We start from the raw sequence: 16,637 nt of genomic DNA on the forward strand, positions 1-16,637 counted from the left end.
TGTCAAAGGCCTCAGGTTCCAGAGAGCAGCTGTGTTTGTGATGGGGAAAGTGCAAACGCCTTCTGAACCTAATTGAAAACCGATTTCAGTGTTGCTTAGCTGTGAAACCACATGTCCCTAATACATTTTACAGAGTATTTAATCAGGTCTGGTGGGTGGTCTGCCATCTATCCAAACAAAGGCATGCAGGGGGGCTTTACATTTTCAGTTTTTCTGTGCATGCAGAAGTCATATTTGTTGTCAAATTTTGCATGGTTAATTTAAATCCTTCTCTAAATCAAATGTAACCACCATGTGGTCACACTGCCACTATTTCCTTGCTCTCTTGCCACACAACACGGCCATGGCTGACATTTTGAGATGAGAGTTGCATGTAAAAATACAGATATATGTAAGGAGCTCCAGTGGTTCTTCCCTGTTGGGATGTCAACCCTGAAGCTTGCTCATAAATCACGTTCCCAGTGTTTAGGAACTAAAATGTTGTTTTCCTCCGGAGCTGCGAGCCAGTGTCAACACTCAGAGCATTCAGACAGAAGTGAAGTCATGTAGTCATGCTCTGAATACAGGAAGAGAAAGCAGGTTTGTGTGTTAGGTGTAATGTCTGAGTTAAGTCATTAGGAGCTGAACAGCAACAGATGTGACCGAAGGCCTGATCTACTGCTCTCTCATGAGATCCCTCTCTTTTTCACCAAATCTATTTCTTATTTCCTTAAAAATAAACAGACCGTCTTAAGCAAAAGTTACAAAGCAAATTTATGATTATTAACTATTTTTAGGTGACTAATCAAATAAGGGCGTAAGTTTGTGACATGGATGTTATGATTTTTTAGTTACTAAAGCACAAAATGCTCTTTAGATCATTCTCAGATCATGCTGTATAACATCAGGTTTTTGCACAAACAACTGCTTTTCCATTGATGGGGTTTCTATTGAAATATATTTTAAAAAGGACTTTATTCCTGCGATGTAAAGATACATTTTCAGAATCATTACTCCAGTCTTAAGTGTCACATGACCTCTTATAGAAATCATTTTAATATGCTGATTTGCTGCTCAAGAAAAATTTCATCAATATCGAAATTTATCAACTTATCAATGTTGAAAAAAATTTATATGGAATAGAAACACTTTGTAAAAAAATTACTTTACTGACATCAATTTCTTTCTTTTTTAAAAAAAAAATCGTACTCACCCCAAACTTTTGAATAGTAGTCTATTTTAGTTAAACTGGAGAATTACACATCATGGCGTTTTCTAGCCATCTAGATGTGCCAATTGTGTCAGTGTCCTATAATGATGCCACATCATAGTGATAACTGTGAATGTTGAGCCTTAATGGAATGCATGGAATGTTCTGCATCACTGTTGCCAGACTCTTACCTCCTTCATTTATTTTGTCTTACACACCTACTGAACCTGTGTCTGTCTGACTGACTGACTGTCTGTGTCTGACTGACAGTCACTCTCTTAGGGATTGTTTAGAACCTTGACTAATGCGGTCAGCTTCTTTATGTTTATTATGAAACGCTGACTGTGATGCACAGTGCTCATGTTAACCTTCGCATGGTTTCGAAATTGAGCAATATTGACCAGAGATGACTTTACATTAGTATAGACAGTCTAGATCATTGGTCTCAAACTCAATTTCTAGAGGGCCACAGCTCTGCACAGTTTAGCTCCAACCCTAATCAAACATACCTGGTCCAGCTAATCAAGGTTTTACATAATACATCTTTAGATAATACATCTTTTGAACATAAATATTTGCAGTAAACAGTGATGCTACTTTTGTAACTAAATCAAATATAAGAACAATTAAAACACACACACACAACAACGACAACAACTATTTACAACGTTCTTATGGGACAAATAATGATCTTTTTGGTGATGTCTTTTGTTAATGGAAGTGAATATGGAAGTGATGTGCGCCACGGCCCCCGTGCTCTGTCCTATAGCACCATTTACTGGATGAAGTGACGTAGTGCATTTTCACAGACAAAAAGTGTCATTATGCTGGTTTTCATGGTTAAATTGTGATAGGGTATATAAATGTAATCAATATAATTAGTGTCATGTGTTGCAGATTTTCTGGAGGTATATGTTAGCTACAGGTTTAGAAAGTTATGACAGAATTTTAATTTTTGGTGAACTATTTCTTTAAATCAGAAGAGGAAGAGGTGAGAGTCTTATGTGACTCATATAACTGGAGGATCAGGGTCTGGGGGTGTTGGTGTTGTCTTTGCTGTATGGAGTAGACTGAAGCAGGATGTTAGGTCATGGAATAACATGTCACCATGTTAAATTCTGCTTCCCTCCTCCAGAACGAAAGGTTCCCTTGTGAAAAAGAAGTGTGCTTAATTGTATTAAAAGTGTACTTGTGTACTTCCAATCTTAAAAGTATACTTTTTTAAAAGTGAATTTGCAGATAATATCATATAGTTTAAACTAAAGGGAACTTGTGTACTTAAAGAGATTACACTTCAAAATCACAATAGGTCTTAACATACTTTATTATAAAGTGCACTTAAGTATTACTTAAACATACATTTTACATAATGTTATTGTATTTTAAATAAGTTCAATTATTTTTATATATTTATCAATATACTAAAGTACATGTAAAATAATTTTAATTTCAACTTAAGGGTGTTCTCCAAAATCAGTTGTTAATGTATTTTAAATGTATTACTATTTAGACTATAACATACAGCCTACTATGTGCATTAAATGCAATTAATACAAATAAACTTCAATACAGTATACTCCAATTAAACGTTGAATTTTTCATCACCAGCTCCTACTGGTGTCTAGTAGTTTTTTAGGAAACCACTTTTTTTTTTTCTTCAAGTCATATTTTCCAACGCTGCCTTCGGAATAGCCCAAAATATTATGCCCCAGGGTGCAGGTTAGCCTTTTACGCATGAGGAAATAAAAGTGCCTCAAATTTATTGAAATATGTATTGTAATTTGTTTCTTGTCAGAAGGATTGGCTCCAAGATTTTTTCCTCTCAGCTAAACATGCTAAGAAATCATTTTACTTGCCACCATCACTTTTGTGTGAAGTGGGAAAGTAGTGCTTATAAAATAGGACTCTAAAAACCAACACTGACCGGACAGCTAAGGCAAAGTATGGCAACCCATACTTGAAATGGTCCTCCAATTTTAACACTTCCAAGTTACTGCATGCACATTAGAAGCAGTGAACACACCCAGTGCAGTTTGCAACCAGTCACTGTCATGCCTGGGGAGCAACTGGGTGTATTGAAAGTGGAAGGGAGCACGGTTCATTCAATCCCTAACCTACATTCCCTACTGGTATGGAGTATTAAACCTTTAGGTCACAACTGCCCATCTTGCAACCAAATCTTTCCCCATACAGGTAGATAGTACTAGGAGGACTGACAGACGCATCGAATATGACCCACAAGTTGTGGTGGTTGAGTCTTAGCCCAATGGTTGAATAGTCAGACTTGTGACTATTCTACTGAGGTGCAAGACACCAGACCACCAATTGCTCCACCGCAAAATGTGTACGTGCACTTGGATGGGATAAACATTGTTAATTAACCCTTTAAAAGTGAACCTTGTTCTGCTCCAGGTTAGCAACTGGAGGATGGATAAAGGACTCAGAATGCACAATCTTACAAAAAGGTTGTGGAACCTTGGTTTAATAGTGAGAAAGAAAAAAAAAAAACCTGGCAAGACGGGCATTTAATACCGGATTCTGCAAAGTTTATTAAAGACTAGATTTACATGACCAGAGTAACTGCTCCACTAGAAACCACAGTCTGCTCCCCAGAGACAGCCTTGATAGGAGTATCTCTTCCTGAAAGAGAAGAGTTAGAAGTGAGAACGCTTCCAAAATGCTCAGTTCCTCTTGTCAAGAGAAAGCGGGAACTCACGTTTCCTGGTGCAGCTTTGCTCACAAGAGCCAGATGATGGATGGCACACCTCTGTACTGCAATGGATGAATATCTGACAGGGAAGAAAGAGGCTCAAGTCATAGAACCCACAATTAGTAAATACAAAATATTCAAGTAAGGGGGAGGGGCATACGGTTTCCTGCAGAGCAGCGAGTGAGGCTGGGTCTACGAATGTGAACATCTTCACAACAAAGCGCTTGTAGTGGGTTGGGAACTGAAGACCAGATGATCCAGTCACTGGAACCAGTGTGGTCAGATAACGGTCGTCCTGGTAAGGGCATCTGAAGACAAAAGAGAAGGTTAGAAAGGGTCTCCCAGCAGACTAGCGGGATAAAGATGGGCTGTACACTCACCCATCGATCAGAAGGTCCCACTGGGGGAGACTGAGTGGACTGGGGGTTGAAGTCGTCCAACAACGTCCCAGCATCAGGACAATGTTGGGGTCAGTCCTCTCCATAATGTGCACCTCAACATACACAGGCTCTTGCAGGACTTTTGTGATGGGATAATCAGCGTCACTGTAGTAGGACGTGTAGGCCTCATCCCCTGAGGAACACTGGGGTTTAACCAGACTCAAGTTTGTAAGGCTTTAGGCAGACACAGGACAAGACCTTACCTTCAGCACAGCCTTTGGTGACACATTGGCCATTGGCCAGTCTGAGCTCCACCCTGAGAGGTCCAGGAGCAGCTACTGGTGGAGGTGGAGGAACAGAGTTGACCTCAACAACCAGAGCTTCCACAGAAGTTTCAGAGTATCTACACTGGAAGAGAAACCTGGACAACACACAGCGAGCTTGTAGCATTTATCAGAGACTAATGTTCACACCAAGTCATAGATCACCTACTCAAAATGACTGTCCCTTGTGATGGAACCATATGGTCCAATCCCCACTTCATAGGAGGAGGTCATTCGGTTTTCATACACCACATATCCGCCGTCCTCCTGTGAACAGAAGCAGTGGCAGAATCCAGTCCCTCAGAAGCAAATACAGAATAAAACCAGTAGCAGCTGCTCACCATCACACTCGTGCCACATGCGGTCACAGGGAACTGGTATATGGCAAAGGAAGGTGTGGACCCCACAGGAGCACAAGGTGGGTCGTTTCCACCCAGTAGATGAACCGAATCCAGACTCAGTCGAGGCAGAGTAACGTCTCTAGACACCACTACCACAAACTGACCATCTCTAATACACTGGACAGTTACTAGAACAAGGTACAAGAGCAGGTTAATGCAGAGAATCAGTTTAACACTAACTGAATAAGATTGAGAACACTTACCCGTCCTCCCATAGAAACACTGCTGGGCGTTAAAGCAGCAGTTGATGGCTTCACACTCAGCACCACTGATCCCAGGTAGACCACATTGGATCTGCTCAGAATCAGCTACAGCACATTTATCAAGGGGATCTGCCTGCACTACTGGCTTCTGAAGTGGAAACTGCGGTTTAGGTTGTTGAACTGGCTTCTGAAGCGGAAACTGAGGTTTAGGTTGTTGAACTGGCTTCTGAAGCTGAAACTGCTGGTTAGTTGGTTGTTGAACCGGCTTCTGAAGCGGAAACTGCTGGTAAGTTGGTTGTTGAACTGGCTTCTGAAGTGGAAACTGCTGGTAAGTTGGTTGTTGAACTGGCTTCTGAAGCTGAAACTGCTGGTAAGTTGGTTGTTGAACTAGCTTCTGAGGTGGAAACTGCTGGTAAGTTGGTTGTTGAACTGGCTTTTGAAGTGGAAACTGCTGAGGAACCTGCTGGTTACTTGGTTGTTGAACTGGCTTCTGAAGCGGAAACCGCTGGGTCATCAGAGATTGAATATCCTGAAGCGATTTACTCCAGTGTGGAACAGCATGACAGAAAGCACAAACCAGCAAAATCTGACCCAAATACCAACTTCCAGCCATTGTTTTACAGTTAAACACAATGTAGAGATACTGCCCTTTGGTCTTTTTGTATTCTACAGATTTGAGCCAATTAACGATAGTCCCTCCCTCTTCATTAACACTCATGGATCGCATGAGTTGCAGAAAGGGGAGCTTATGCAGCTGGGTGATTCTCAATGGATCTCAAGATAGAATTCATAGTTTTCCTATTTTGAACATAAATGCACAAACTGAATTTGAAAAATCTTACTATCTTATCTGATTGTAATTTGTTCTCAAATTCCGTTAATATGGTGTTTCTTGAGTCCAATGTCATACTGACAACAAATAAGAATGGTTCAAGTCCAATGTTAACTGGAACTTGCCAAAAGTAGAGGTGTTTCTTTGGTGCCGTTGTCCTTACCACTCCCCGCAGACAAGTGTGCTCTTACAAATATGAGGAAAATACTATATTAAGGAGTAAATGATTTTAAGTATATGGAAGCTTATTTCCACCACAGAATAACAAGAAATAAAAATAAATAGAGAAAAAAAAAAGGTCATTTTGACTATTTATGTCACGACTGATCTATCTCACAGTTCGCTAATATCTCAAGGTTGCTGACTTTTTTTCTCCAAATTGACCTTTTTGATTCCTTGGGGGAAATAATTCCATAGAATCCATAGAAGTTTGTCAGCAAGTTTATTGAAACCACAAAAAAAAAAACATTGTTAAAGAGAACCCCTAACAACCTTTTATTCTTTATGATCAGACCTCAAACTTTCTTTAGTAAAACATGACTGCAAAAAGAAAAAAGAAAGAAAAAGAAAAGAGCAATCTGAGTTAACATGACAAGTTGACACTTAATGGACAAGTACAATAGAAGACCCCAGCTGCAAACACCAATTTTGGAATGTTTATTTTTTCCGTGATGCAAGCTAGGTCAATTAGCATTGCAATTGTGTGTTTATTGTCATTCAAAGTTATCCGCTCTTTAATAGTGTTCTCAAAACGTTGGCACAAAAACATTATTCATAGAATCTTTTTAAATATTACAACTTTTTTCACAATGTTCAGAGAACATTCAAAAGTAACGTTTCCATAATGTTTGGAAAATTATCAAATGTTCCCTTAACATTCTCATAACCAGGAAAAAACATAAAAAAAAGAAAAAGCTGGATGTCCAGTGAACATTCAAAAATCAAAATTTTAATAAATTCATGGAAAAGCTTGCAAAATGATATTTGAACATATTTCTGTTAAAGGTGCCACAGAATGGAAAACTGTATTTACCTTGGCATAGTTGAATAAAAGTTATGTACATGGAAATGATTGTGAAATATCGTGAGCCTCAAACACCATTGAAAATCTCGTGCTGAAATAGTCCACTGAAAAAGAGGCGAATCCAAACATAACACCGACTGTGACGTTACAGTAAGGATCATTAATGTTTACACCCCCAACATTTGCATAACGTTTACCAGCCCATGTTCTAGGCCAGCCAGACCTGCACATCGATGCAATGTTGCCAGATATTGCTATTAAAACTGATAAATAAATAAAAAATAAACCGAAATGTTTTCAAATATTTAGCAATTAAGATAGATAAAGATATCACTGACCCTAAACTGCAACGTCCTACTTTATTAACTTTCTAAAGTGTCAAAAAAAGTGGAAAAGACAAATGCAGCAACACAGAGGCAGTCCACATCTTCACCGAAAACTCTCTCAAGCCTCTTTCACTCGGACGCTAAAAATTCTTTCAAAATCTCTTAAAATCTGTATCTTTGTCTGATAAAGGCTCAGACATATCAGGTTGGATGCCTAATCTCTCCATCGTTCACGCTGGACAGAAAAGATTTGTGCCATGAATCAGCCAATCAGAGCAGAGCTCAACATTATTATTCATGACCCTTCCAAATAATTCTAGGAACAAATCCTAGGTTTGTAAATGGACATGTAAACCCGTTTCTGGAGAATTTATTCCCTTACCCAAGCCACATACATTTTATGTAGATATCATTTAAAATATCGTATCAATGCATTCTATGGCACCTTTAACTGGGATTATGAACTCCTATTTTAGCCTGAAGCAATAGTTTGAAGTTAAAAACATCTTAACGCTTTAATTTTTTTTCTTCTCCAGATGTGAACTGATGCACTGGACTGGACTGGAGTGGATTATTGTGATGTTTTTACTCTCATTCTGGCGACACCCATTCATGCAGGGCATCCATCGCTGAGACACTGATGCAATGCTACGTTTCTACAAACCTGATGAAGAAACAAACTCATTTTCAGCAAATCTTCATTGTCACTACTGCTTTATAAAACTCTTCTCGTCCCATGCAGAGGACAGGCGTCTCAAAGCCTCGGCCGTGCCTTTCTTTGCTCACCTCCTAACCAGGTGGTGCAGTTGGGTTTAGCAGGTGGACTGTGGATTTGGACGCTCTTGGTAGCCGGAGCATCGCGGTACTTAAGTTTCTCCACAAGCAAACGGATCTCAGATAGGGATCGGTGCAGGAACACAGGCAGCATGGACATACCGCCGATTATCACACCGCTCTCTGACAAAACCTTACGAGTGTCAATGGGACACTGGTGAGGGACAAACACAGAATGAACAAGGTGAATGCTGGGAAAACTGTGTCACAGTGTCAGGTCTGTGTATCCCTGGGTGTCCACTAGAGGTCTCACTTCCCCATATCCTCACCCCACTTCAGTACTGCATTTCTCACAAGCCTTTATCTGGACTAATCACTTCATTGCACACAGCTGTTCCCACTCACATTGTTTGCACCTGTCTATATATACCCTGTTTGTTTCTCTCATTGCTATGGAGTCCTTGGTTAATGTCACCCGGTATTTTCGTGTTCCCTGGTTTTTGCCGTGTTTCTTGTTTTGGACTGCTTTTCTGTATTTTGACCTTTGCCTGGCTGATTTATGATTCTGGATTACCCTAATAAAACACTGCTTTTGGATCCTCTTGTTTGTGTGCACTTCGGGACAAACTGTTGCTTCTGTCTCTTCAATGAGGCAGAAAATATTTTTTATAAAATTCTATACTTTGATGCAATTGAGCAGCTCAAAGACACGTCTTCACGTGACCTGCAGACTGAGAACAGCTCTTGAAATAAGTTTGTTTGCAGTAGTGTGTCATAGCTGGTTTGTTCCCAAACAAGCAGATGGTAGTATTTAAGTCATATCCAGCTGTATTTTTTTTCTCAGTTACGCACACTACAACTACATTTTTTTCTGTCTCCTATCCACTTTTAGGAAAGAAAGAGTTACAACCCTGCAGTCTATGGTTACAACATTACTACATGCACATAATAAAGCCCTGCCCTTTAAACTGTAAATCTGGAAGTAATTTAGTAATCGTGATCTAATAATTTCTTCACTAGCTTTTATAACAAACTATGGTGTACAAGCCACAATTAATATAATGAATTATAAGGCTGACAAATGTCCAAAGTTCTTGGAAGAACTTTTTTTTTTTTTTTTGGCAGTTTTCATGATGTATTCCAGGGTGTGTACGCACGTCTTAGACTCACAGACTAGAAACTGACTGTATGAAACCACAAAGTGAGCTGGACATTGTAACAGGTTATGTATGGCATTAAATCATGAGAGGGAGGAACGGAAATAAGTGATTAAATTCACGACTTTAACAGAGGGGGTTATTTTTTGTGTGAAGTCTGCTAGCAATTATTCTTAACTGTCTCTGTTGCAAAAATAAGTTACAGTTTACAGTTATAGAAGAATTTAAAAGAGTCCAAGTCGGTCAGTTTCTGCTAAGATTGATTGGTTTTTTATGTTTGGGGTCCCAAAGACCTTCAGTATGGATTTCTAATTTAACATCTTATTTTAAAATATGTTTAATATGCTCTTTGCCATTTTTTTAATAGTCACATTGTAATTTTTTAAAAAATATTTTCCATCCAATCAAATAAAGAAAAGGCATGTCATCTTTTCATCAGACAAGATCTTCACGTACATTCCAGAGGAAGGTTCACAGCTAAGTACTTCTTGATTGAAAATATCAGTTTTCTTGTTTTAACTAAAATAAAGAGATTTGAAAATCTCTTTAAAAACTAGGAAGAGTTTAAGTAATTTAATCACCACACACCCTTGAGTCATCACACATGTGTGTGTGTTTAATTGTATTCAGTAGGAAAAAATAACTTGGATTGCAAATAATTTAGATACTTACCCTTCTGTCGTTTCAAACCTGTATGACTTTGTTTCTTCTGTGGAATATAAAATAATTTATGTTGCTAAATGTTTTTTAGAGTTAATATAAATAAAGTAAATAGTAACCAAAACTGTTTGGTTAGCAACATTCTTCAGAATATCATTATATTCCACAGAAGAAAAAAATTCATAGACTATAGGATTAGAACGAAATGAGGGTGAGTATATATCACTTTTCATTTTTGGGTGAACTATCGCTTTAAGCAAATCTAAATCTGCACATTTAGACAATATTTTACGTCCATTCAGTTAATTATTTAAGTAGTAGCCGCAGTGTATTGCACTGGGGGTCTTTCCCGATCCAGCCCTTTCCACAATCGTCACCGTTTACTGAAATCAGACGTCAGACCACACGTAGAGGAGTCTAGTAGGCAGGAAAAGCATTTAAACTTGGTTGCGCATGATGTGCCCAGTTCATTGCGTGACAGCTGCGCTAACATCTGTATAGATCCACTGCGGAATGAGAGAAATGCGCGTGTTAATCGTCATATTCGCCGTTATATTTGTCCTGAAGGAGACTGAAGCTTGGGGTTACAAGAATGGAATACTGCACAACTCTATCTGGCTGGGTAATTTTATTTCTGATGTGTTGATTCAAACGATGTTACATAGAATCAATGATACATGACTTATGGATTTTTAAAATTACTTTTATTTTATTGTTATTTCTTTGGGATTTTTCCCTCATATACTGCATTATGGTTTTAATGGTTTTTACTCTTTAGTAGGATTTAAATCTTATAGTATTATAGTGCATGCCATGATTGCATGTGTAGGCCTATTGTATGCATTTCGCTTTGGACCCACGGACAAGAGCTGTATATTTATGGCTCTGTGAAGGCTGATGTGTGGCCAGTCCAAAGGAACCATGTAAACACATTGAAATTACTTCATTCTGTTACGGTGTGCAGCTTATCCCACTGCACCCCAAAACCCTTTCAAATGATTCAGTGATTAATTAACGTGCAGGTTATAGGATAAAATAATATGATTTGAAAGCCACAAAGAAAGTCAAAACAATGTGTCGAAGTATATTTAGTTTTCAGCAGAGTTTTCAAACATTTCAGTAATGATTTTTTTTTTGTGAAAATTTAACCTTTTATTTAGGCCTTCATATAGCAAAACTTTTTGAACCCCATTGAAAATCACTGTAAGCTAATTCCAATACTGTAAGCAATTTTTTATTTTATTTGCTTATCGTAACATAGTGGCTTGACCACTACTACACATCTGAAAACACTTAAATAAGCTAAAGTGTTTAGCTACATACATGTGTCAAATGATTCTCCCATTTAGTGTTTTTCTCCGAGACATGTTTGGAGCTCACTAATGGTTGCAATCTTCTGATGTTTGAAGCCAGCACAGTAATTGGCTTATAACTTATTTGAGACAGGATCCAACTTCTTCAAGGTTATGCATGCATGCTTGAAAACAACTGCAAAGCAGCATGATGTTCTGTGAGCAGCACACAGAGTTCAAATCAGGCAAAATGTGCTTTAGTGATCTTACCATCAGCAACTTGTACAGTTTATTGGTCCCTTATGTACTCAGGATGTCCTGTACAGTAAAACATCTATGTTGGGTAAAAAAAATTTCTAAAATAAATTTCCTTTTTAGGTCTGATGTAATTTGAGTAGACAAGTAGAATTGAGAGACTGAACAGACCCAGATAACTCCACATGAGTCCTCGAAGCTGACAGTGTGGCCAAATGAGACACATTTTCTCCTTACAGAGCAAGCAGCCGGAGTTTACCACCGTGAATCTCGCAAAGGAAGATATCAGCTGACGTATAGGGAAGCCAAGGCTGTGTGCAAATTTGAGGGGGGTACTCTTGCGACATATGATCAACTGGAAGCAGCTCGCCAGATTGGTTTGTATCACACTTACAAATCTCATGAAGATCAGATGCCAAAAGAAACAGTAATGGAGGGTCTGTCCTACAGCGAAACTGTTGAAATCTGAACAAGTCATAACTTGGATCATACTGAATAGCCTTTACAGTAAACTACATCTGAATCCAACAGCAAGCAGAATGATGACCAGCATTCTCACAGATATATAATAAATATTTGCACACATCATATAAATAAAGTTATAAACCATCCCCAGTGCCAACCAGTGTTCTGTTTCAACTGTAATAGTCATTGTCATGTGTTGCCTGAGCAGTAACACCTGTTTTCTTGTAAAACATTTTTTTTAAGAGTAAATTTGTTCCAGACATGAGCACTGAAGTGTAATGCCAACATTTTGTGGTTAGTTCAGGCTTGTGGCACTCTATGTTGGAGGTCTGCTTGGCTTTCTTTTAATCGTCTCTGTTTGCATCCTTCAAATGGTGCCCATGGCTCCCTCAGAGCACAAAAGCCCTTTATTCATGATCCCCTTAAAAAAGATTGATTTCCTTCATTTTTTTATTATTTATGAAGAACATTTTATATATCTTATATTCAATTATATTTTTATAATTGTACTGTACAACCCGAATTCCGGAAAAGTTGGGACGTTTTGTAAATTTTAATAAAATGAAAACTAAAAGACTTTCAAATCACATGAGCCAATATTTTATTCACAATAGAACATAGATAAAATAGCAAATGTTTAAACTGAGAAAGTTTACAATTTTATGCACAAAATGAGCTCATTTCAATTTTGATCTCTGCTACAGGTCTCAAAATAGTTGGGACGGGGCATGTTTACCATGGTGTAGCATCTCCTTTTCTTTTCAAAACAGTTTGAAGACGTCTGGGCATTGAGGTTATGAGTTGCTGGAGTTTTGCTGTTGGAATTTGGTCCCATTCTTGCCTTATATAGATTTCCAGCTGCTGAAGAGTTCGTGGTCGTCTTTGACGTATTTTTCGTTTAATGATGCGCCAAATGTTCTCTATAGGTGAAAGATCTGGACTGCAGGCAGGCCAGGTTAGCACCCGGACTCTTCTACGATGAAGCCATGCTGTTGTTATAGCTGCAGTATGTGGTTTTGCATTGTCCTGCTGAAATAAACAAGGCCTTCCCTGAAATAGACGTTGTTTGGAGGGAAGCATATGTTGCTCTAAAACCTTTATATACCTTTCAGCATTCACAGAGCCTTCCAAAACATGCAAGCTGCCCATACCGTATGCACTTATGCACCCCCATACCATCAGAGATGCTGGCTTTTGAACTGAACGCTGATAACATGCTGGAAGGTCTCCCTCCTCTTTAGCCCGGAGGACACACCGACAGTGGTTTCTGAAAGTATTCCTGGGCCCATTTAGTAATGTCATTGACACAATCATGCCGATGAGTGATGCATTGTCGTCTGAGAGCCCGAAGACCACGGGCATCCAATAAAGGTCTCCGGCCTTGTCCCTTACGCACAGAGATTTCTCCAGTTTCTCTGAATCTTTTGATGATGTTATGCACTGTAGATGATGAGATTTGCAAAGCCTTTGCAATTTGACGTTGAGGAACATTGTTTTTAAAGTTTTCCACAATTTTTTTACGCAGTCTTTCACAGATTGGAGAGCCTCTGCCCATCTTTACTTCTGAGAGACTCTGCTTCTCTAAGACAAAGCTTTTATAGCTAATCATGTTACAGACCTGATATCAATTAACTTAATTAATCACTAGATGTTCTCCCAGCTGAATCTTTTCAAAACTGCTTGCTTTTTTAGCCATTTGTTGCCCCCGTGCCAACTTTTTTGAGACCTGTAGCAGGCATTAAATTTTAAATGAGCTAATTAAGTGGATAAAAGTGTAAAATTTCTCAGTTTAAACATTTGATACGTTATCTATGTTCTATTGTGAATAAAATATTGGCTCATGTGATTTGAAATTCCTTTAGTTTTCATTTTATTAAAATTTAAAAAACGTCCCAACTTTTCCGGAATTCGGGTTGTAATATTTCTAAATATTATTGATCATTAGGTTGAAACAGTATTTTATAAATTGTTCTATTTTATTAGTTATCATTTTAAATGATTTTTTTTTATTAATTGCATTTTAGATCAGTTAACATTTATGCCAAATGTTTTTGACAGAGAGATGCTTCACAATACCTGATATTCCACAATATTACAGCAATAGTCTTTCTCCCGAAGGGTTCCACGTGTGTGCAGCTGGATGGTTTGACAAAGGACGTGTGGGCTATCCAATTGTTAAAGCTGGCACCAACTGTGGTTTCGGAAAGGTTGGAATCGTTGATTACGGATACCGGCTCAACAAAAGTGAGAAGTGGGACGTCTACTGCTACAACCCTGAGGGTGAGTTTGAGAAACGGCAGTTAGGCAATCCTGGGTGGATTTTAGTCATCCGTTGAGAGATTTGGAAAATCTTTGCCAAAATAGTTAAACAAATCATATAGTTTTGTAACTTTGAAAGTTCTCCAGAGTGAGCTGACTAATCAAAGGAATTAGTGTTGTAGAAAAGTATAAATCTCAATAGGTTAAAGACAATGACTTTATATAATAATTCAGGCACTATAAGGGTGGGATAACTTGAGGCCTGGACAAAGACAACCATGACTAAATGTTGGAGAAAAAAGTGATGGCTGTTTTATTACACACAATGACAGATGCACAGAAACAGGGGACAGTGAACCACAGCGGAGGTCATTATTTGATACATGAAGGACAAATGACGTGGAGTAGTGAGAACAAACACATAATACATTTCTTGGAAAATGCCTGCTTGTTTTCTCTGGCTGATTTCTCTTGTTTGAATATGGAAGAGTCTAATAAAAAAATACTTCACACCGTTAATAATCCAAATGAAGCCCCGTAAAAGTTGTACAAGGTGTGGTAATGCATTACCAGAGACCCGGCTGAGTTTGTGACTGACTCTTTCCCCTGGAGCTAGTGAAAGAAATTCTCCCAATGGAGGACTTGAGTTAACAGTGACCTCAAAGAGAAGTCAAAATAGTGATGATAGGCTTTCAGGGTGAGATGTCCTGTGAGAGATGCTGGTATGGGCATTTTTGAACACATTTTTGTGTCTTTTTTTATGTGGTATACAAAGTAAGCTCATTATCACATACTGTATAAGCAGTCATTACGACCTGACTATCATCTCATCTGATGAAACTGTTAATAGATCAACACACAAAAGAAAAGTATATAAGATTGACAAAGCCTTGCCTCAAACAAGTAGATTGATATTCAGTACAATACAATGGCAAGAGGATGGGGTGTCTTTTAATATTATTAATAATAAGAATATTTTATAGTCTAAATGTAGTTTTCTATATTGTGTCCAGTCACTACCTCATTCAGGGCAGGGCACCGGTTGTGTGTGTCACTGAGCACCCACTCAAACCACAGACAGAGTTTGGATTTGTCATTGTCTGCATAGGCATAGTGCTTATATTCCTTTGACTCTCTTTTATACTTCTGCTACACATGGAGAGATGAACAGATCACATGATTCAAACTAATCAAACTGCAGGGTGTAGTAGGACTGACCACTTTATCACATAATCACAATTTTTTGCATGAATTAATTTGTATACGTTTTCTACTGTCTTTACAGCAAAGGAGTGTGGAGGAGTGCACACAGATCAGGAGAAGGTTTTAGATTCTCCTGGTTATCCAGAGGACTACCAGGACGAGCAGATTTGCTACTGGCACATACGTGTGCGCTACGGCCAACGAATCCGCCTGCACTTCCTAGACTTTGACCTTGAGGAGGACACAGCTTGCATCAGTGATTACCTGGAGATCTATGACAGCTATGATGATGTTTCAGGCTTTGTTGGAAGGTAAATAACAGACATTTTACCATTGACCTTTATGTTCCATTTTTTTATTGCTGCTGAGAGTTTACAGTTATGACATTATCTAAATTAGTTTAAAAAATAATCAAATAAATCTGTGTCTGTTCTGGAAAGATACTGTGGGGATGAACTTCCAGAGGACTTCATAAGTACAGGTATGTTGTTGCAGTGATTATAATTTCAAAAGTTTGTTTTTCTTGGAAAAGACATTAGTTTGAATGTATTTCTTAAAAATAATTTTAGAATATCTCCCTCACTTCCTCTCTCTCTTTCTATGCTCCTACATTATATGTTGCACAGGAAACGTCATGACTCTGAAGTTCCTCTCTGATTCCTCAGTGACGGGTGGAGGTTTTCAGCTGCAGTACATTGCTGTCAACTCCTCTCAGCTCTTTGACAATCACACTGATGCCTTCACTTGACCTATGTTTAATGCCCCAAACCCACTTCTTTAATACACCTAAACCCACAACTGTAATTTTTGATATTTGTATTTCTTTAACCAAGGGTGCAATATTAAGCTACAAATAATCACAAATGTAAGTCTATAGACATGTGAACATAAAAAATAAATAAACTCTCATAAAACAAAGTTTTCACACTCTCACTAATGTTTTTTCTACTTCTCTATTAATAATGACCAACAGTGGATTTAATGTATTACTATATTTTAATGAAACCATCTTACTACTAAAAGAAATAAGCTGAAATCTGTTTTAATAACTCTGAATGCCTGGGATCATGTAAAAGTGTTAAACAGAAGTATACTTGATCCTACTGTGTACATGCTTCATTACTCTGTTTCTCTGAAACATGACATTAACACTAACAGAAAAAAATAAAAAAATAAAAAAATAA

At 38.2% G+C, this 16,637-nt stretch overlaps 2 protein-coding genes across 17 annotated transcripts; one reads left to right on the plus strand and one right to left on the minus strand.

Moving 5' to 3' along the window:
- Positions 1–3,713: 3,713 nt before the first annotated feature.
- On the minus strand, positions 3,714–5,841 carry LOC132152891 (zona pellucida sperm-binding protein 4-like). Of its 16 annotated transcripts, none has more exons than XM_059561852.1 (9): positions 5,498–5,841; positions 5,207–5,359; positions 4,944–5,131; positions 4,772–4,869; positions 4,543–4,700; positions 4,280–4,472; positions 4,060–4,207; positions 3,906–3,978; positions 3,714–3,829 (listed from the first exon to the last, which is right to left on the minus strand). In XM_059561852.1, the coding sequence occupies exons 1-9, from the start codon at positions 5,817–5,819 to the stop codon at positions 3,753–3,755; spliced, it is 1,410 nt and encodes a 469-aa protein (XP_059417835.1). In that variant the 5' UTR covers positions 5,820–5,841; the 3' UTR covers positions 3,714–3,752. The 16 variants fall into 16 exon arrangements, with proteins under 16 accessions (XP_059417835.1, XP_059417831.1, XP_059417828.1 ...); XM_059561848.1 differs by having other exon boundaries at positions 5,207–5,377; XM_059561845.1 differs by having other exon boundaries at positions 5,207–5,416.
- Positions 5,842–10,419: 4,578 nt separating this feature from the next.
- LOC132152900 (tumor necrosis factor-inducible gene 6 protein-like) lies at positions 10,420–16,362 on the plus strand. The gene is made up of 6 exons (XM_059561870.1): positions 10,420–10,601; positions 11,766–11,903; positions 14,110–14,271; positions 15,536–15,764; positions 15,894–15,934; positions 16,080–16,362. The coding sequence occupies exons 1-6, from the start codon at positions 10,493–10,495 to the stop codon at positions 16,199–16,201; spliced, it is 801 nt and encodes a 266-aa protein (XP_059417853.1). The 5' UTR covers positions 10,420–10,492; the 3' UTR covers positions 16,202–16,362.
- The last annotated feature ends 275 nt before the right edge of the window (positions 16,363–16,637 follow it).

This window comes from Carassius carassius, chromosome 11 (assembly GCF_963082965.1).
Source record: "Carassius carassius chromosome 11, fCarCar2.1, whole genome shotgun sequence".
Taxonomy (NCBI): Eukaryota; Metazoa; Chordata; class Actinopteri; order Cypriniformes; family Cyprinidae; genus Carassius; species Carassius carassius.

What these genes read in the sequence shown, in the direction of transcription:
- LOC132152900 (XM_059561870.1), top strand. Translation starts at nt 10,493, where the DNA reads ATGAGAGAAATGCGCGTGTTAATCGTCATATTCGCCGTTATATTTGTC. An exon ending in GCACAACTCTATCTGGCTGG is followed by an intron (nt 10,602 to 11,765) that starts GTAATTTTATTT and finishes TTCTCCTTACAG; the next exon opens with AGCAAGCAGCCGGAGTTTAC. An exon ending in GGAAGCAGCTCGCCAGATTG is followed by an intron (nt 11,904 to 14,109) that starts GTTTGTATCACA and finishes TTTCTCCCGAAG; the next exon opens with GGTTCCACGTGTGTGCAGCT.
- LOC132152891 (XM_059561841.1), bottom strand. Translation starts at nt 5,819, where the DNA reads ATGGCTGGAAGTTGGTATTTGGGTCAGATTTTGCTGGTTTGTGCTTTC. An exon ending in CATGTGGCACGAGTGTGATG is followed by an intron (nt 4,870 to 4,943) that starts GTGAGCAGCTGC and finishes TTCTGTTCACAG; the next exon opens with GAGGACGGCGGATATGTGGT. An exon ending in ACAAGGGACAGTCATTTTGA is followed by an intron (nt 4,701 to 4,771) that starts GTAGGTGATCTA and finishes TGTGTTGTCCAG; the next exon opens with GTTTCTCTTCCAGTGTAGAT.